The sequence below is a fragment of the Homarus americanus genome, unplaced genomic scaffold, assembly GCF_018991925.1.
Source record: "Homarus americanus isolate GMGI-L3 unplaced genomic scaffold, GMGI_Hamer_2.0 scaffold50924, whole genome shotgun sequence".
NCBI classification, from domain to species: domain Eukaryota; kingdom Metazoa; phylum Arthropoda; class Malacostraca; order Decapoda; family Nephropidae; genus Homarus; species Homarus americanus.
In genome coordinates this window covers 5,816,876-5,833,103 of record NW_024718094.1, presented here as the reverse complement: position 1 = coordinate 5,833,103, position 16,228 = coordinate 5,816,876, and the positions used below count along the sequence as shown (strand labels likewise).

The window sequence follows — 16,228 nt, the reverse complement described above, 5'->3', positions numbered from 1 at the left end:
TAGGGACTGTTTGGCACAAAATCTCTCCCATCACTCCAAAAAGCCATATTTTTACTGTCTTGGTATATAGTAATAGCTGGTGGGGAATCTGAGTCACTTACTTAAATATTATAAGAGCTACTTTCCTGGGTACTGGATGCAGCCATTGTTTGTGTTGGTGTGTCATCTGGTGTAGAGCGGCACTGCCAATATTCCTCTTCCTCCTCTAAGGAATTACTTACATCTTTATCCTCTGGTTCCCACTGGCTGTGACTTTCACCACTATCATCTTCAATCCTACCCAACTTGTAATCAGTTTCTTCAGTAGAAAGACTATTCTTTCTTCTACAGTATATCTTTTTTCCGTGATGGCCCGGAGTCTGCCGACATTTGTAACACTGTTGCGCTATCTCTGCTACGCTCCCTACTGGCTCTCACAAGGGGAGATGCGGGCAGTTGAATCTCCTTCCCCCATGACTGTTTGTATCAGACAAAGGCATACTGTAAAGTGATTGGTTTAGCTAGCCGGTTCAAAAGGTTGCTAAGGAGATTTCTGGCCTGGCGGGCTAAGTGTGAAAATTTTCACCCTGGACATTTGAAAAATCCCTTGTCATATGATTACACCTGGCAGTTGTCCTAAGATGGTTATATGACTACCACCTGGATTGCAGCAAGTCTGCACAAGAGTACCTGGGCTTGGAACATAATTAGTTTTTTTTTTTTATGGGCATTAACCCACCCAGGCACAGGTCATTTTAATAAATTTCACACCTTACACATCAACTGACATAGCATTTAGGCAGCCCAGCTCCAAACTTATGTCGAATTATCCCTCAGAAGGAATAATACTCTTATATGACAACAAATTGAATAAGGCAACCAAAAGGTTGTGGTTTGCTCCTTTCTGTCTTACTCTAGAACCTACTTTAGACCTTTAATCTTTCATTTAAACATAGCCAACTTAGTTTAGGGTTATTCATACCAAATCTACCTGGCTTTACCATTGCAGAAACACAAGTTGTTTCTTAATGGTTTGGTTATCAAATCAAATTTCAGAATCAAACTTATAATTATGGCAATGGGGAAGAGATAGGTGTCCCCGTCCTTCCTTGATGGGTTTCCTGATAACGTAAAAATGTGAAAGTTTGAGGTGTGGAAGTTATGTTTATGGCCAAGCTGTTCAAAACTTGATGAAGCTGGTTTTAAGGTTTACTATGGTGTACTTTATGGCTTCCTGGGTCACAAAGTATCCACTGGACTACAGTAGGGGCATCCTTTATAAACTTGGTTTGACACTGGGTAAGTAGCTCCTCTGCAGTAATTTATAATGATCTGACAGGATAATGTCTTTGTTCCGAGATAGTTGATAGCCCTTTGGACAAGGCCAACTCTGGCATAGGTGTCCTAGTAGGGGATGCAGGTATTTTCCTTCTCTGCTTGGTCATAAAATAAGATTTCCTGCTTTAATCTACAATTTCTGATACCCCTAACTTTTTTTAATAAATTTGTTAACTTGATGACTACTGTACAGTACTTATTTGATATTGAGAATGGTCCAAACCTCAGTTCATTAGAACTGAGTTGAAGTCTTTTCTTGAATAAATATTTGAAGTTTATAGTGTACTTTTCTACATCACAAGTTTGTAATAAGAAGTACGGGTAGTCCTCTTGTTACGCCCGTCCGAATTACAGTCATCCACACATACTGTACAAACAGGATCCCAATACCATTCATTGCAAAAATTTGTAATTAAAATCTGATATTTTACATTTTCATTATTCTATATTGTTTAGTATCACTTTATTTGCAGTGTATTCATTATTTTTATGTATGGGATATTATTGTTGTTTTGTAAGGGAAGGGTTGTGCATTAACCTAACTTACACAGTAGAATTAACACGGTTCTGACCTGTGAACAAATCGACTTGCGATCAGGGTCCAGGAACGTATCCCTGTGGTAAATCGGGGACTGCCTGTATGTAAATATATTATCACATGTGTAAATACTTGCATCTTTGTGTGTATCTACCTTAGATGTTGATGAGTGTGAAACAGGGGAACACACTTGTCGAATTCCAAAGGAGGAATGCATCAACACTCAGGGCAGCTACAGATGTAAAGCTCTCCCAGACTGTCCACAAGGTTTTACTCGAGATGCAAAGTCACTGAGATGTGTGGGTAAGTTGGTATTTGTAGTATTTTTGGAAGAAAGGGGTAGTCAGAAATAAATCTGTAAAAGGAAGAGATCTGAGGATATTACAGTACAGTATTTTTCTTTATAGATCTTTATATACTTCCTGCCTCTAGGTAAAAATACTTTATCCTTTTAATGGAGATAGTTGTGATGCACAGGGGTGGGCAATCATAAGATCAGCCCCAAGCTGCTAGTTACTGGATATTCTTCACTCCTAAACCTAAAATAGCTTAAGCATTAACAAGAACTGTGGCAACAGGTTTAGTAAAAAAGAGAGATTTCAAGATCCTCTATTTCTTAGTCATTTAGTAACATCATACATTGATGAATGAGAAGATAGGTTGAATGATTCTGAACTTCATTTTATTAATAATTTTATGACATTAAATATTGATGAGTTGCAGAACAGAGGTTTTATATTTGTGATTTTTTATTTTGTTTTGATATTTTGAAATATCAGATGTAGATGAATGTGTAGAAGGTACCCACGACTGCCATGGAGGTGAGCGCTGCTACAACCAGTACGGGAGATATATATGCCGGGGGTCTCCCAGCTCCTGCACCAAAGGCTTCAGGTACAACACCCTCGAGAGAAGGTGTCAGGGTATGTCTCATCCATGGCTATCAGCAGGTTTAATTGCCTTGGTTTATGCACTACTGTTTATCAAATTGTCAGGTTCATAAGTAGCTGATTTATTTTCAAGAGAATAAAGAGACTTTAGAATATGTCAGAAATTAATCATCACATGATTTAGTTGGATTTAAAACTAATGTATTCTAGCTATGAAGGTCTTGTTTTCTCAGGCAAGATTTATACTGAAATGAATAATAAACATATTTTGTGCTTTTATCTAACGTAGGCTACTAATTTAAACTCATAACTATCCATATTTGTGAATTCTTGTAGAATATTAATAAATTTGTATTTATTAGGAGTCGGACAAGTGGTATTTCCAGGCCTGGTAAAGACTTTATATCATTGGCTATTGGGGTCTCTGATATAATGTATGATGACCATTGTTGACATAGTGACTTACGATGATGCAGCAGGTGTCATCCCCACCTAGTATGGACCTGTGAAAAAATAATTTGGAGACAGAAAGCTCTCCTATTTCAAATGCAAAGCACAACATTATTCCTTTTATTTGAGGAAATGCTACATATTTCCTTAAGTTTTGCAAGCACTATAGGTGAAATATATACTGTACTGTACTGTATATACTTACATGGTCTATACTGTTCTCCCAATTCTTCCAACTACAGCATGCCCTTCAAATTCGCGGGGGTTAGGTTCTCAAAATGGCCGCGAAGAACATTTGCTAACCCGTGGGGGGGGAGGGGGGTGTGTTACATTTTTTCTTGTGTACTTTAGTGCATTTTTTCTCAGCTGAGAAAAGATGCCCCACCCCCTTCTCAAAAGTTACAGCTGATTGGCGGTTTCAAATCTGTCCGATTTCGTCCTGAAGGAATGATGCTTTTCTAAATGAGTTTATTCATAATCGTTGGGATGACCGTTTCTGACGAGAAAGGTATTTAGCTAAATTATAAAGATACATATATTCATCATTTCAAACATAAGTACAGTACATGGGAAGTTTATCAGAAGTATTATACATGAATTAACTGTTAAACTCTGGTAGCAAATTCACGCCTTCGGAGGATGCATTTAATATATACTTATTTTCACCCACAATAGGGCATATGAAGACAAATTACATATCAGTAATACTACATTATGCAAAAACTTACATTTAAAAAGATCAGAATCACATTGAAATATTTACACAGCCATCAGCAGATTGAGGGTGTATGGAGATGGCACTATTGGGTGTAGTTTATCAGAACACTAACTGGAAATATTTATATTTCAGGTGTGACCCGTTTGAATTTGTAATACTGTAATGTGTTGTAGTTCACTCTCACTCTTGTATTTGCAGACCATGTAATTCTCTTATTACTGTATTTATTAATTTGTGTGTGCATGCATAGCAGATCTTTTGTGGGGAGGATGGTGCTTTTAGTTTTTGTATATCAGTAATGCCGCTTTATTGTCTGTTTTGTTTGCTGCAAATTGTTGTACAGTTGTGCAGTATGCTATTCTGAGAGACTGTTTTAACTACTTGACACAGGTAAGTGTATATTTTCCTATTGTGTCAGACTGACAGTTGATTAAGACAACCTGACTAGTAAATATAATGATAATTTTATTAACCATTTATCATTAATATTTGTCTACAGGTACTTACTTAGTTGTGAAGTTGATGAGATGGAACAAATGTGTAATAAGGAGACATCAGTGTAATAATTGTTAACAGCTGAGACCATACCCACATTTTCACAAATATTTGTTATATTTTTTTCTAAATACTGTACCTGGCTCAGGCAATTGGGGTAAAATTAGACATGGCTGTGGGTTGAAAACCAGTTTCCTGGGTCTGTAACCTCTTTGATAGGAAATTAGTTAGCTAAGTTGACTGGAACTGAGGGTCACTGTACAGGGAGTCCTTGTTTGTCAGAGGGATTTTTTTCTTGAAAACCCTTGTGATGATCAAAATTGTGAGATGCAAAACTATTTTTCCCATAAGAAACAATGTGTAAAGGGTAGATTCAATCCTGCTCAGGAATTTTCTGGGTTTAGGGCTGATTGTTCATACAAAAACATTTAAAGTAGATAAAAGATGTGAAATACCTACAAATATATATGAAATAAAATATAGAATACCATTGAAAAGCTTGGGAATGTTTTAACTCTTTTGGGTATTTGTCACCACTCTCATGTTTGATAATATCTAATTCATTTCTAAAATTATACGCTCTCATTGTTTCATGATAAAAGATGTGTTTGATGAATAATTGATGAATCTTTTTGCACTAATTATTATCCATGATTTAGGGCAAATTTTTAAATAAATAATTGCATATAGTACATACATAAGCAACTCTCGCTACTTGCATTCAAGGCTTTGGCTGCTCTAGTAGCAGACAGCTGTTGTCTTAAATGTTGCATTGTGCATCTAAAAGGTTCTAGTTGATTTCTGCTCAGCTGACAGTAATTCAAGAACATGGTTTGAACTTTTTTCTTGTAATAAAATGAGACAGATTAAAATAATAAAATGATTTATTCATAAAGATCAAATGTTTCTAAATTGAAACCTGCAATTCAATACAATATATTAAAAGTTGGGATAAAGAAGGACTACCTTAACTGTTTTTATTTTAGATTCATCTCCTGTTACTGATAATTGGTAATGTGTCCTAATTGCATGATAATATTTTGAAGGTAAGTTGTCAATACATTCAAAGTACTCAGTATATAAAGATTAATTTTCATAATAAGGAATTTAATGAGTCATAAAGCATGATCAACAAAAAAGATCATGAAACTCGTGTTTTCTGAAATTTAGGTAGAGTATTATACAGTACTACATTATGTATTTATTAACAACATTATTCTTATATACTAATGATATTCTGGAATCATGTGTCATATTTGATAATGTCCTCATAATAGTTATCTTAATTTGAGTGCATTTTCATCACTAGATATTGATGAATGTGCGGAAACTGTGGATTCTTGCGAAAGGTCAACCCAGACATGTGTGAACTCAGTCGGCAGCTTCAAGTGTATTGATCATGAGCCCACCTGTGACTTTGGTTATAGGTATAATGAAGATGAGCGTGCATGTGTAGGTGAGTAAATCAGGATTTCTTCTCTCTGTATGGTACTGTACTGTATATCATTGAAGAAAGTTCTATTTTTCTTGGAGCTTTGTTTGCTATGTTAAGTTTAAGTCGTTTGTCAGGAATTGAACTCAAAACTACACAAGAAATGAGTCCCAGGCAGTATCCATTTAGTTGGTAGCTGAGTGAGTATAATCTGTGACTCATATTTTGCAGTCCATGGTTCAAGTCCTGATAAAAATGGACAATGTTTGTCAGTTTGTCTTTACTGCTAATGTGATGTTTTTGTTGAATGTTTATGTACGATCTCTTTTATGATGTGCTTGTTTGACCGCTTAGTGTGTGCTGTTCTGAGAGTTGTGCTACTCTGGTGGTGTAAGGTAGTAAGTATTGTTGGGTGGTCAGTAAAGAGATGGAATTGGTTGGCATTTCTGGAAATTGTAATATAATTTTGTCAACATGTATAGGGAAATACTCAGTTAATGAGCTGTTCTACATCATATTGAGAATTTGGGGGTAAAATAATTATGAGAAAAATATACTACTGATACATAAATACCCTATACTGAATTAAATTTAGTAATGTAAGTCTCTGATAAAAAATATTGACAAATACAGGTAGTAGAAAAATTAAATGAAGATAGAATGGACTGTACTGCCTTCCATGGTGTAGGACTAGAGAGTTAGCAAATGCTTGATTTTGGAAGATGCTTGGTATTTAGGCATGTTAAGCCAAGTTATAGACAAAATTAACTTCAAGTATAGACCCCCAAATCTGGGACCCTTGGGACCAAGACTGTACGGTATCTGGGAGAAAGGAAAGCCAGGTGGCGAGCGACACGTTTATTCCTTGAGGACTCTGGAATACAACTGACACTCAAGTTATACCGGCTGGCCTGTGACTGCCGGACAGCTGTAGAACATCTCATATTGCAGCAGAAGTAGAACATGATTTTGGGTCATACACATTATGGGACATCCCACACAGACCGAATCAGTTTAAAAGATTTTCCTAGGCCTACCAGGAGACTATGTTAAGATTTGCTCAGTTGTATGCATACTTTAAATAAATATTGTAACATGAAATAGTCTGTTTAGAAGTGGTGAATTCTCTAAGTGTGAATCAAGTGGGTTAGGTGACATCCAGCAGGTTCTAGTGAGTCCTGACCTTTGCCAGAAGTAGCAAGTTCGTAAATATTTATTGTCTGATTGAATAAGTAAACTAATACCTTGATTATCATTATTTGTATTAATAAAATACTATTGTTTTCACACAGCTTATATAAAATGCTTCTTGTTTCTTTATAAAATAACTGGATCTTTATAGTATTTTGTGCTGCATTCAGACCTCTTGTGTAATATATGTCAGCATATTCCTTAATGCTGCAGTATTTTTTCCAGAGACTGTAATTTCTCTTAATGCCTCTCTGAAAATCATTTATCTGGACTCCCTCATTATCTTTTTAGTCCTCAATAAGCACAGTCCTTCACTACTGTGTTGATCTGGAGGACAAAGAATGATGGCTTATAATTTTGCCCCTTTTTTGTGAAAACTTTGGAGATTTACATCTTTTTTAATTATTTTTATTGAAGAAACACCCAATGTCAGATTCATTTTCAGATACTGTATACAGTTTCACTTATGACATTTTTGCTATGTGAATTAAAAACTAATTTAAATTTTTTACATAATAAAAAAATCAAGATTATTTAATGTCAGTCTTACACAAATACAGTAGACAATCATTTATCCGAGCCAGGACTTTACCGTGCTTTATTAATTGAAACCAATACTACGATTTAACCTCATCAAACATTCCTTATCCATGTTTGGAAGGTAATTAATTTTCAAATTTCCTGCCACTGTGTGCGCGGGAATTGACGAGCGAGGGATGGAAACGACGTTAACTACCGCACACATTGTCTCATCACAGTCCATTGTCGTATACAGATCTTGCATACTCTCTTTCATCTGGTAGTGTACTATTGCATACAGTAGGATCTTGAGTTTCTCCTTTAATTGGTACTGGTTTAGTTTCGCAAATTAATATTCAGCACTCCTTGTTAAAATTTGGCTCCCGCAGTAACACCTAACGACCTCCCCCATTCATGTCAGGCGACTGTATGCAGAACGTCTCCACATTTATGGTAAATCCAATGTCATAAACTCTATTTAATCTACAGTGCATTTCCTTATATCCAAATTCCGCTTGCCACCTCTTCTCCTGGGTTATACACCCAAACATAGGTCTTGTACAGTATCTTAATATAATTCGTATTATATTTCTATAATTCATTCATCTTAATCTATTTCGTAATATATTCCTATAATAATACTGTAATCGACTTTTTGGAACCGGGAAACCAGTGATGTTTGGTAGGATCACACTGGATAACACCCTTATCACTTGTGTCTGGGCCGAGGCTCGGACCCTTTTCATGTTGATGAGAGTTACGCGCGTTACCGCTGTACCACTAATACCCCTAAACAAAACTAGTTGAACCACTGAAAAAGGTATGATAATTTAACTCAAAATGCATACATACAATAATTCCTAGCTTCGACTTTGAATTTGTGAGTTTGACCACTATATATTCCACACACTTCTGTCACACACATGACCACATGGAGGGCGAATCAGTTGTTCAGTAAAAAACCACACACATTTTAATGTACGGTAATAGATTGCTTTATAGAGGTTGGCTTGGCAAATTAATGTTAGTCACTCACATCATTTTTTATCACATATTAGGTTTTTAATTTTTAAATCTTACTATTTTTTTAGTTATTTTGGTAGATACACTGTAAGTTAAATAAAAAGTATGGCAACTTTGCCGTGGGTGGCCAGCCACACGGACTGTGATTGGAGAAATTTACTTTCTTATACATAAATATTTATGGAATTTGATGTAACTACTGAAATTTGGTATTTTAAAACATGCAAGCATGAAAAAATATATGCTTGTATTTAATATAGATACCAAAATTCCAAGTGTATCTAGTGCCGTAAATATTTTTAAGCAGGGTAATTGGGCACACGCGACCCAGCCACACAGCTTATGAGCTTAGCGAGCCAGGACGTTAACACCACCACTCCAGACCCCTGACAGACAGACACTTATTGAGTTATATGCCTGAAAGGTATTATAGTTAGCCACCAAACATGCAGGAATAGAATGATAGTGGGGGTGATACACAACCTTCTCATATACAGTAGTTGTGTTAGAAGCTCTTTATCTCAATATTTTTCTCCTGGGGGTACCCCAACCATGCTTATTGCTTAACTGTGCAAGTGAACTGCCCTTCAAACATGGTAAAATGATTGTCTACTGTACTGGAAACTCAAGGTCTGGTTTAGAGCTGATAAATTATAGATGCCTGCATGTTGAAAAGCCCTGATGCGCTCCTTCATTATGGTACCTCAAGTTCTTCCTCCACCATCATCATCCTACTGAAGATATCGATGAGTGCCGTGAGAAGCTAGACGACTGTGAGGATGGCCAATACTGTGTCAACACTCTTGGCTCGTATCAGTGTCAGACCCAGGGTGCTGCTACTCAGACCTGCCATCCAGGGTTCACCTTCAACATGACAGCCAGAGTCTGCATGGGTCAGTTATTATAGTTGCTTATCTTTTGCATTAAACTTTAATTATGAAGGCATTTGAATATTTTGTTTTATATATCTTATTTCTTCCTTATTTCTTGTGATCTCCATTCTTAATAGCTGGCCACTAAAATGAACATCTTCCTGGTTATATTTATCCTGAATTAATGTAAACTTGTACAGTAAAATCCCCATGATTTGTACTCCCTAATTCAAAATCACTCATAATTTTTAATGTTTTGCTGTTACAAAACATGTCCCAAATTTTTTAATATTTATGTAATACGGTGTTGCCAAGCATTAGTCATCGTTAGATTGTACTAGAACAATACAATACAAAACAAAACAACAACAACAGAAATGAATTGAACCTTCTGTGGTTCCTGCAATGAGCACCTCAGGCAACAAAGCTTTTTAAAGCCTTCAAATGCTTCTCAGATTCTGACAATAAACATGCCATGTTTCTTTGCACAAAATGTATGGAACTGGTTAAGGAGTTATTAAAGACTGTAGGGGAGCATGAAATTGATTGATTGATTGTGGTAATTACATCCCTGGCAGTGCAACAGCTTAGGTGATATGTTGCCGAATTAAAATTAAAGCTTAAAAGAGTAAAATAAAATAGTGCAAGGCAAAAAAGCAAGTAATAAATAACATAGAACTTTCATAAAAACCATTTAAACATTAATAGATAAAACTCAAAGCTTTTATAGAAGGGTGGCTTCCTCCAGAAAGGAGAGGACATCCCCTTCCACGTTACCCACTCCTCCCCCAGCACCAAAGAGAGATGGTAAGATCTGTCTCCCTCTGGCACCAGGAGAGGTGCTTATGACAAAGATCTCTGAGACTGGGGCATTCCACCAGGAGGAGTTGAACAGTCAAAGGGACCAGGCAGTCATCACAGTGGGGAGGGGGTGCCCTCTCTATTAAAGAATCATGAGTGACAGTCCCTGATATCCCCCAGGCACCCAATGCAGGGTGGATGTCACAGAGCTTGTTTACTCCAACAGCATCCCACCTGCGGATGGCAGGTCTTACTACTGGTTTCATATCAGAGGCAGGTAGAGGGGAATGACTTGCCACTTGGCGAGAAGCAGCTGCCTTTGCCACAGCTCTCTCATTCCCCTTCTCCCCCACATGGGCAGGAACCCAGCAAAAACTGACTTTCCGGCCTCGATGTTGGTTGAGAAACAGCCATTGTAAAATATCTGTAACTAAGGGATGTGGTAATGATACACTAGCTAAGGCCTGGAGACCACCACGAGAATCTCTAAAAATTGTAAAATCGTTATGAGGTTGGGTAAAATACCCGAAAGCTCTGCAGTAAAAATAGATGCCATAGTGGGGAGACTACCGTCCCAACAGAAATGTGGAAAGACTTAGAGCCGTTGGTGTATACAGGAATAGTCCCCTTGTGAGAGGAGGCAAGCTCTAAAAAAAAAAAAGAGAAGGGACCATACAGGGAGGGAATAAGTCCTTCCTTTCGTTAACTTCAGGGAGAATCCACAAAGCAGCACTAGGGACCTGCAGGGGGCATATCTGAACAGGAGGAAGACAAAGAATTCTCACAACTTCCCTTACCCTGAAGGCAAAAGGTGGCCCGGATACTGAGTGCAGTGTCAACTACACAAGTATTGGTTACAGACTTCTGAAGGTGGTGGAGGCGAAACCAACACTGGAACTGGAGATACCGGTGTCAAAGATCAAGGGGTGGCTCATCAGCATCAACTAGCTGACTCGGGATTGGCAAAGAAACTGAAGACACTGGTCACCTAGTGCGCCCTAGCATGATGAACAGAGTTCAGTGTATTGAGTCTACTGTAGTCTCAGTGGCTGAGGAATACACTTCACACCCATAATCCGTTTGGGTTTAACTAGCATTTAGTAAAGGTGTAGGACTGAACAGATGCAAAGCTTATGACAGGTTTTAATCCAGGATACATACAGATACAAATCTAATGAAGAGTGTGAGCTCTTTCAAGACAAGACTTGACCAACACGGGAGTGGGTTCAGGTACATTCAGGAGCCGGTGCATGCCCAGTATTTGCCAACGGTGCGTGACAGAGACGTGACCGATCGCCCGGGCAGCTAGTGAGCCGATCTTTTGGTGAAGAAGATAAATGAAAAGGAAAAGTAATCAGAGATGTGACCGATCGCCCAAGCGGCTAATGAGCTGATCAGTGGCGAAGAGGATAAAAGTAAAAGCATTACAAAACAAATTTAAATTACACCAGAGCCTCAACATTCCCGAGGGATAGGTTCCTGGGATGTTTACAAATATAAAATTTCCCATTAACATTCTTTAATTTCCTACCTTTAATATCAAACATTAAATTAGGGACCAAATGCTAAAACAAAAAGTCATAAATAGAGCAAAAACTTTACTTAAGTCCTCTAAATACTACACAGGTATGTACAGTTACTTTTTACAGTTGTATTATGTGTTAAGAAAAGAAAAATTAAATGAGAAAGCAAGTGAATGTGGTGTGATGTTAGGGAAGCTAACTGGATTGCAGTAGCAGCGATGCATCGTCTGCGACCTGCCTCACACACCTTGTATCACCACCACTGCACCATCAACGCACACACACAAACACATGCCTGACACACAACACTGTGAATGAAATGTGCATACATATTGAATATTAGGTTTTCCTGTAACAAAATAATGACTGGAAAGAATATATAATTTATCCCAGTCATAAGTGTAATATCAAAATTATGGAAGCAAAATAATTAGCAGTTAATGTACTCATATGCTCGTGAGTTTATCCAACACTACAATTTTCTGTGTAAGGGTCATCACTTTCTTTGCACCAGATGCACTACCACCACTTAATGGGTTAATGGCTTTTTGGAAGCCATGACAAAGTTATAATTGCACAGAGAAAAAAAGATGACGCAAACGAAACTGACGGGAGAACACAGCAGCGCAGGAAGTGGCAGGACGCCAAGACGTCACATCATGGCGGTTGCCTGCGGCTTTTAAAATAAGCACCATACCTCTTGATGTTATTTCAATATATATAAACCTCCCAGGCTCCTTCGCAGAGTCGAATTTGCAAAAGTTAAGTTGGCATATGTTGTGGTTCAGGTTTATAGAATTATAAGAATTTGAATATGTTGGGAAGAAGTAAATACTGTACCATATATGGTGGAGTTTCGATGACTCACTGGTTGGGTACCAGAAGACATCGCGAATTATGAAATCGCAATTTATAATTAAATTTATTTAAATTTAAATAATTGCTGGTAGTTTGGTTCCAGAGGCCAAGAAATACCCATAAACTGTTCCAAAACTGCTTTAATAAAAACTATTCATCATATGCAATACATCAAAAAATACACTAACATAGTGGACCCTCCATTAACAAGCGGTTCAATTTACTAGATTTCGGATAACGAATTCGCTCCCATAAGGTATATTTTATTTATTTCTAAGTTAAATTAGAGCAATGAAATGATATTTCCACAACTTTAATAGTTTCTTATGTAAAAGGACACTACAGCAGCTGGCTCTCAGCTGCGAATTATGAATATTTGAAAATTTAAAAAAGAGGTTGTAATAGAGGTACCTGCAAATTTAAGAATGCAAATTTGCATTTTGCGAATTATCGCGACTCCACTGTACCTATATCCTAGAGCACTACAGTTTACATGCTGAGACATTATGATCAATTTTCATTAACCATCACTGTATACTTGGGTTCTAGACCAATTACTTTACCTGACAAATTGTGTTCCCTTATACCATAAAGACATAGATGAGTGTTTGGATGGAACCCATGACTGCTCGTCATCAGAGATTTGTGTCAATCGTCGTGGAGACTATGTGTGTGAACTGAGGGATGATAACCTTAGTACCACGGCATACACCAGAGATGAAGATGATGGTGAAGACTATGATGTAGTGCTAGCTAAGGTACTGCAACATATTCACTTTAGTGCATGAAATATTTCTCATTAGAATAATGATTTTACAATTTGTGCAGTGAATGCATGTTTATGCCACTTGTTGGAAAAGGATTAACACGGAAAAACCGTAAAATGCACCTGTGACACTCGTAAAAGTGTTTTATATATACATTATATACTGAGGTCAGTACTGTACAGTACAGTATTGGGGAAACCAAGAAGCACTTGGAAGGCTTGGGTGATGGACATTAAGGAATCAGTTGAGTACAAGGTACTGATATGTTAATGATAGGATAATGTGTTGGCACATGGTTTATGAGGATGTTACAGCTGTAAGAATAAATTTATGACAACAGATGAAGAATATGTATTTGCTTTTGGTTCTGGCCACTCTGCGATATAATGGGAAGGACAAAATACAGTAAGATTAGAATTTCCTTGACAACAGACATCTTGTTGCTAATTAATATGTTAATAGAAATTATTGTGAGAGTTTGACACCCAACAGAGGCCCAGTGGAAGCAGCAGTAAGCGTGGCCGTTGTCAGGAGGGCTATCGCTACAATCGCCGTCGTCGTATTTGTATGGGTATGTGTGCTTTTTATACTGTACAGCATTGTTTTTCTGGATTTGATGAATAGGAAGCCACTGTATTCATGAAAACTAACATTATATAAGATGTCCATATGAAATGTACTAACCATTCTTCATACTTTTGAGATGTTTTATAATCTAATGTCATTACACAATGACTCCTGTATAAATGCCTGAAGGATCCTTATTGGTATCCTATTCATAGGTCATATAGGCAGTTCCACTTAATACACATTATTTCCAATTTATGGTTCTACCTGGGGTTAAACATTGTTCTGAGAATCTTCACTATGCTTATTGGGGCACTTTTACAGTTTCTTAGAAGAGACGGCATTTTCTATTTACTGGTAGTCTATTTGGATGAGTGATTAACTTGAAAACTCACTCCAAGAGCAGTTGATTATGATACTTAAAGCTCTTTACATTCTAGATAGAGCCGATTTCTTGAGTGAACAGGGTGAAGTCTTGACTGTCTCCATGTTCGTCCGTTCAGTATTTAGATATTTTGACTGGATCACTAAATTGTAGTCATTTGGTTTCTTTTCTGAGAAAGTTCAGTTATTTTTTAGGAAATTTGGTACTCTTTTGTCCCACAGAGATACTGTATAATTTAATAAAGCAGGCCTCGATTTTCTCATGGAGTTGTGACCCTGCTTTGCCAGCTGTTCTCACTCTGTGGGTTGGCCATAACGTTTTGCTTCAACAGGCTTGAGGGCAACTGGGTCACCAGAACTGTACCCATCCCCTGGCCTCTGCTGCATTTTCTGGGCTAGTGCCCCTAGTTTTTCTATGGTGAGTGAGGAGAAGGGATATCCCATTCAATGTTTACCAAGCAACTGCCATCAGGTAATTGCTGTTAACCTACACAAGCATGGAAAATGGTCATAAAACATTAGCACTGATGATGATGATTGAAGGCTGTGATAAGAAAGGTAGTTTTTGTAGCTTCTGGTGTATTGGTTTATTAGAGCAACATTTTTTTACAAAATATTCCTATGCCCTTTGAGGCATTACATTGAGAGGACAAAGAAAAGACATACCGTATATCATTTTCAAGTATCCCCTGGACACCTCTAAATAATAATTTGTTGATTTGAATAAATCCTCTTAAACAGGTATGGGGTGAAAAGAAGTTGTCAATATCTATCATTTTTATGAAATGCATTGGAAAGGAGATCAGAGGCCTGAGTACCCTTTTATATTGGTTATGTGTTGACTGTAATTTGTATTAAAGAGTAAGGCTTCCCTGAAAATCCATAAATCAGTTACAGTATAGTCTTCATTTACGCGGTCAATTGAACCCGTAGAGGTCCGCATAAAACGAGAAACGCGTAAACGAAATAACAGAACATATGGGATTAATTGAAATAGAGACTGGGCCGATCCCCAAACTACACTTTTTCTGACACAATAGTACAGTATGTTGTAGTAAAAATAACATCTTAATTTTATGATGGTATGCACACACAATTAATATTTAAGAGAAATACAGTCGCCGGTTAATGTCCATTCAAATAATGGACTCAACCCCCCCCTTCCAACGCTCGCTGGCTCTCCTCCCTCCCTGAGAAATGTTTGGGTGAAAACACTAGGTTTTTAGGTTTAGTAATAAATAATACCTCAGACAATGTTCAGGATAATATAATTGACATCGCTGGATTCCTTGCAAGACTGCGAATAATTTGAATATAAACGTCATATACCTGTATTTTGCACAAAAGAAAAAAATTTTGCTCTAATAAAATTCTTAAATTAGATCTAAAATTTGTATGTCTACTGCAAATTTTAGCTTGTTTATATTCAAATTAATCACTATCTTATAAGATTTCCAGCAATGTAAATCATATTCTGGCCGGGTAATTTCTATGAATTTTATGAGCTAAAAACAAATATCTTCAGTAAATAAATAAATTATACTTCACCCAGACACAATATGTTACGTATGTTGTAGTAAAAATAATATTAGGTTTTTTAACACTTACTTAGTAGAAGAGATGGCTGGGTACACGGGGACTAGGGTTGGTTCTGAGGCAGAGGGCAGATTATTGGCCCTCACCTGTATCACTTGTATGACCTGTATCACTATCCACCACAGAGGCTTGCAGGGCCTCTTTGTCAAACCCCTCAAAGTCCATATCCTCACTATCACTGACTTGGGCTGGCTGTGGTGGGTGGCGGGTGAAGAACTCGGAAATGTTTTGTTGACTGGGCAACCTTGTGTGCACCTTGCCCGCGCCGCTTCCTGCGTAAATGATGG

The 16,228-nt window shown here is 37.4% G+C and overlaps 1 protein-coding gene across 9 annotated transcripts in view; it reads left to right on the top strand.

Moving 5' to 3' along the window:
* Positions 1-16,228, top strand: part of LOC121859161 (fibrillin-2-like) — a 76,237-nt gene that overhangs the window by 41,217 nt on the left and 18,792 nt on the right. For 8 of the 9 annotated variants that reach the window (XM_042355905.1, XM_042355899.1, XM_042355902.1 and 5 more), the window contains 6 exons: positions 2,015-2,158; positions 2,635-2,778; positions 5,718-5,864; positions 9,314-9,466; positions 13,222-13,385; positions 13,887-13,965. In XM_042355905.1, the coding sequence (XP_042211839.1) occupies positions 2,015-2,158; positions 2,635-2,778; positions 5,718-5,864; positions 9,314-9,466; positions 13,222-13,385; positions 13,887-13,965 (831 nt within the window). The remainder of the gene's footprint in view (positions 1-2,014; positions 2,159-2,634; positions 2,779-5,717; positions 5,865-9,313; positions 9,467-13,221; positions 13,386-13,886; positions 13,966-16,228) is intronic. The other variant, XM_042355908.1, reaches the window with a different exon arrangement.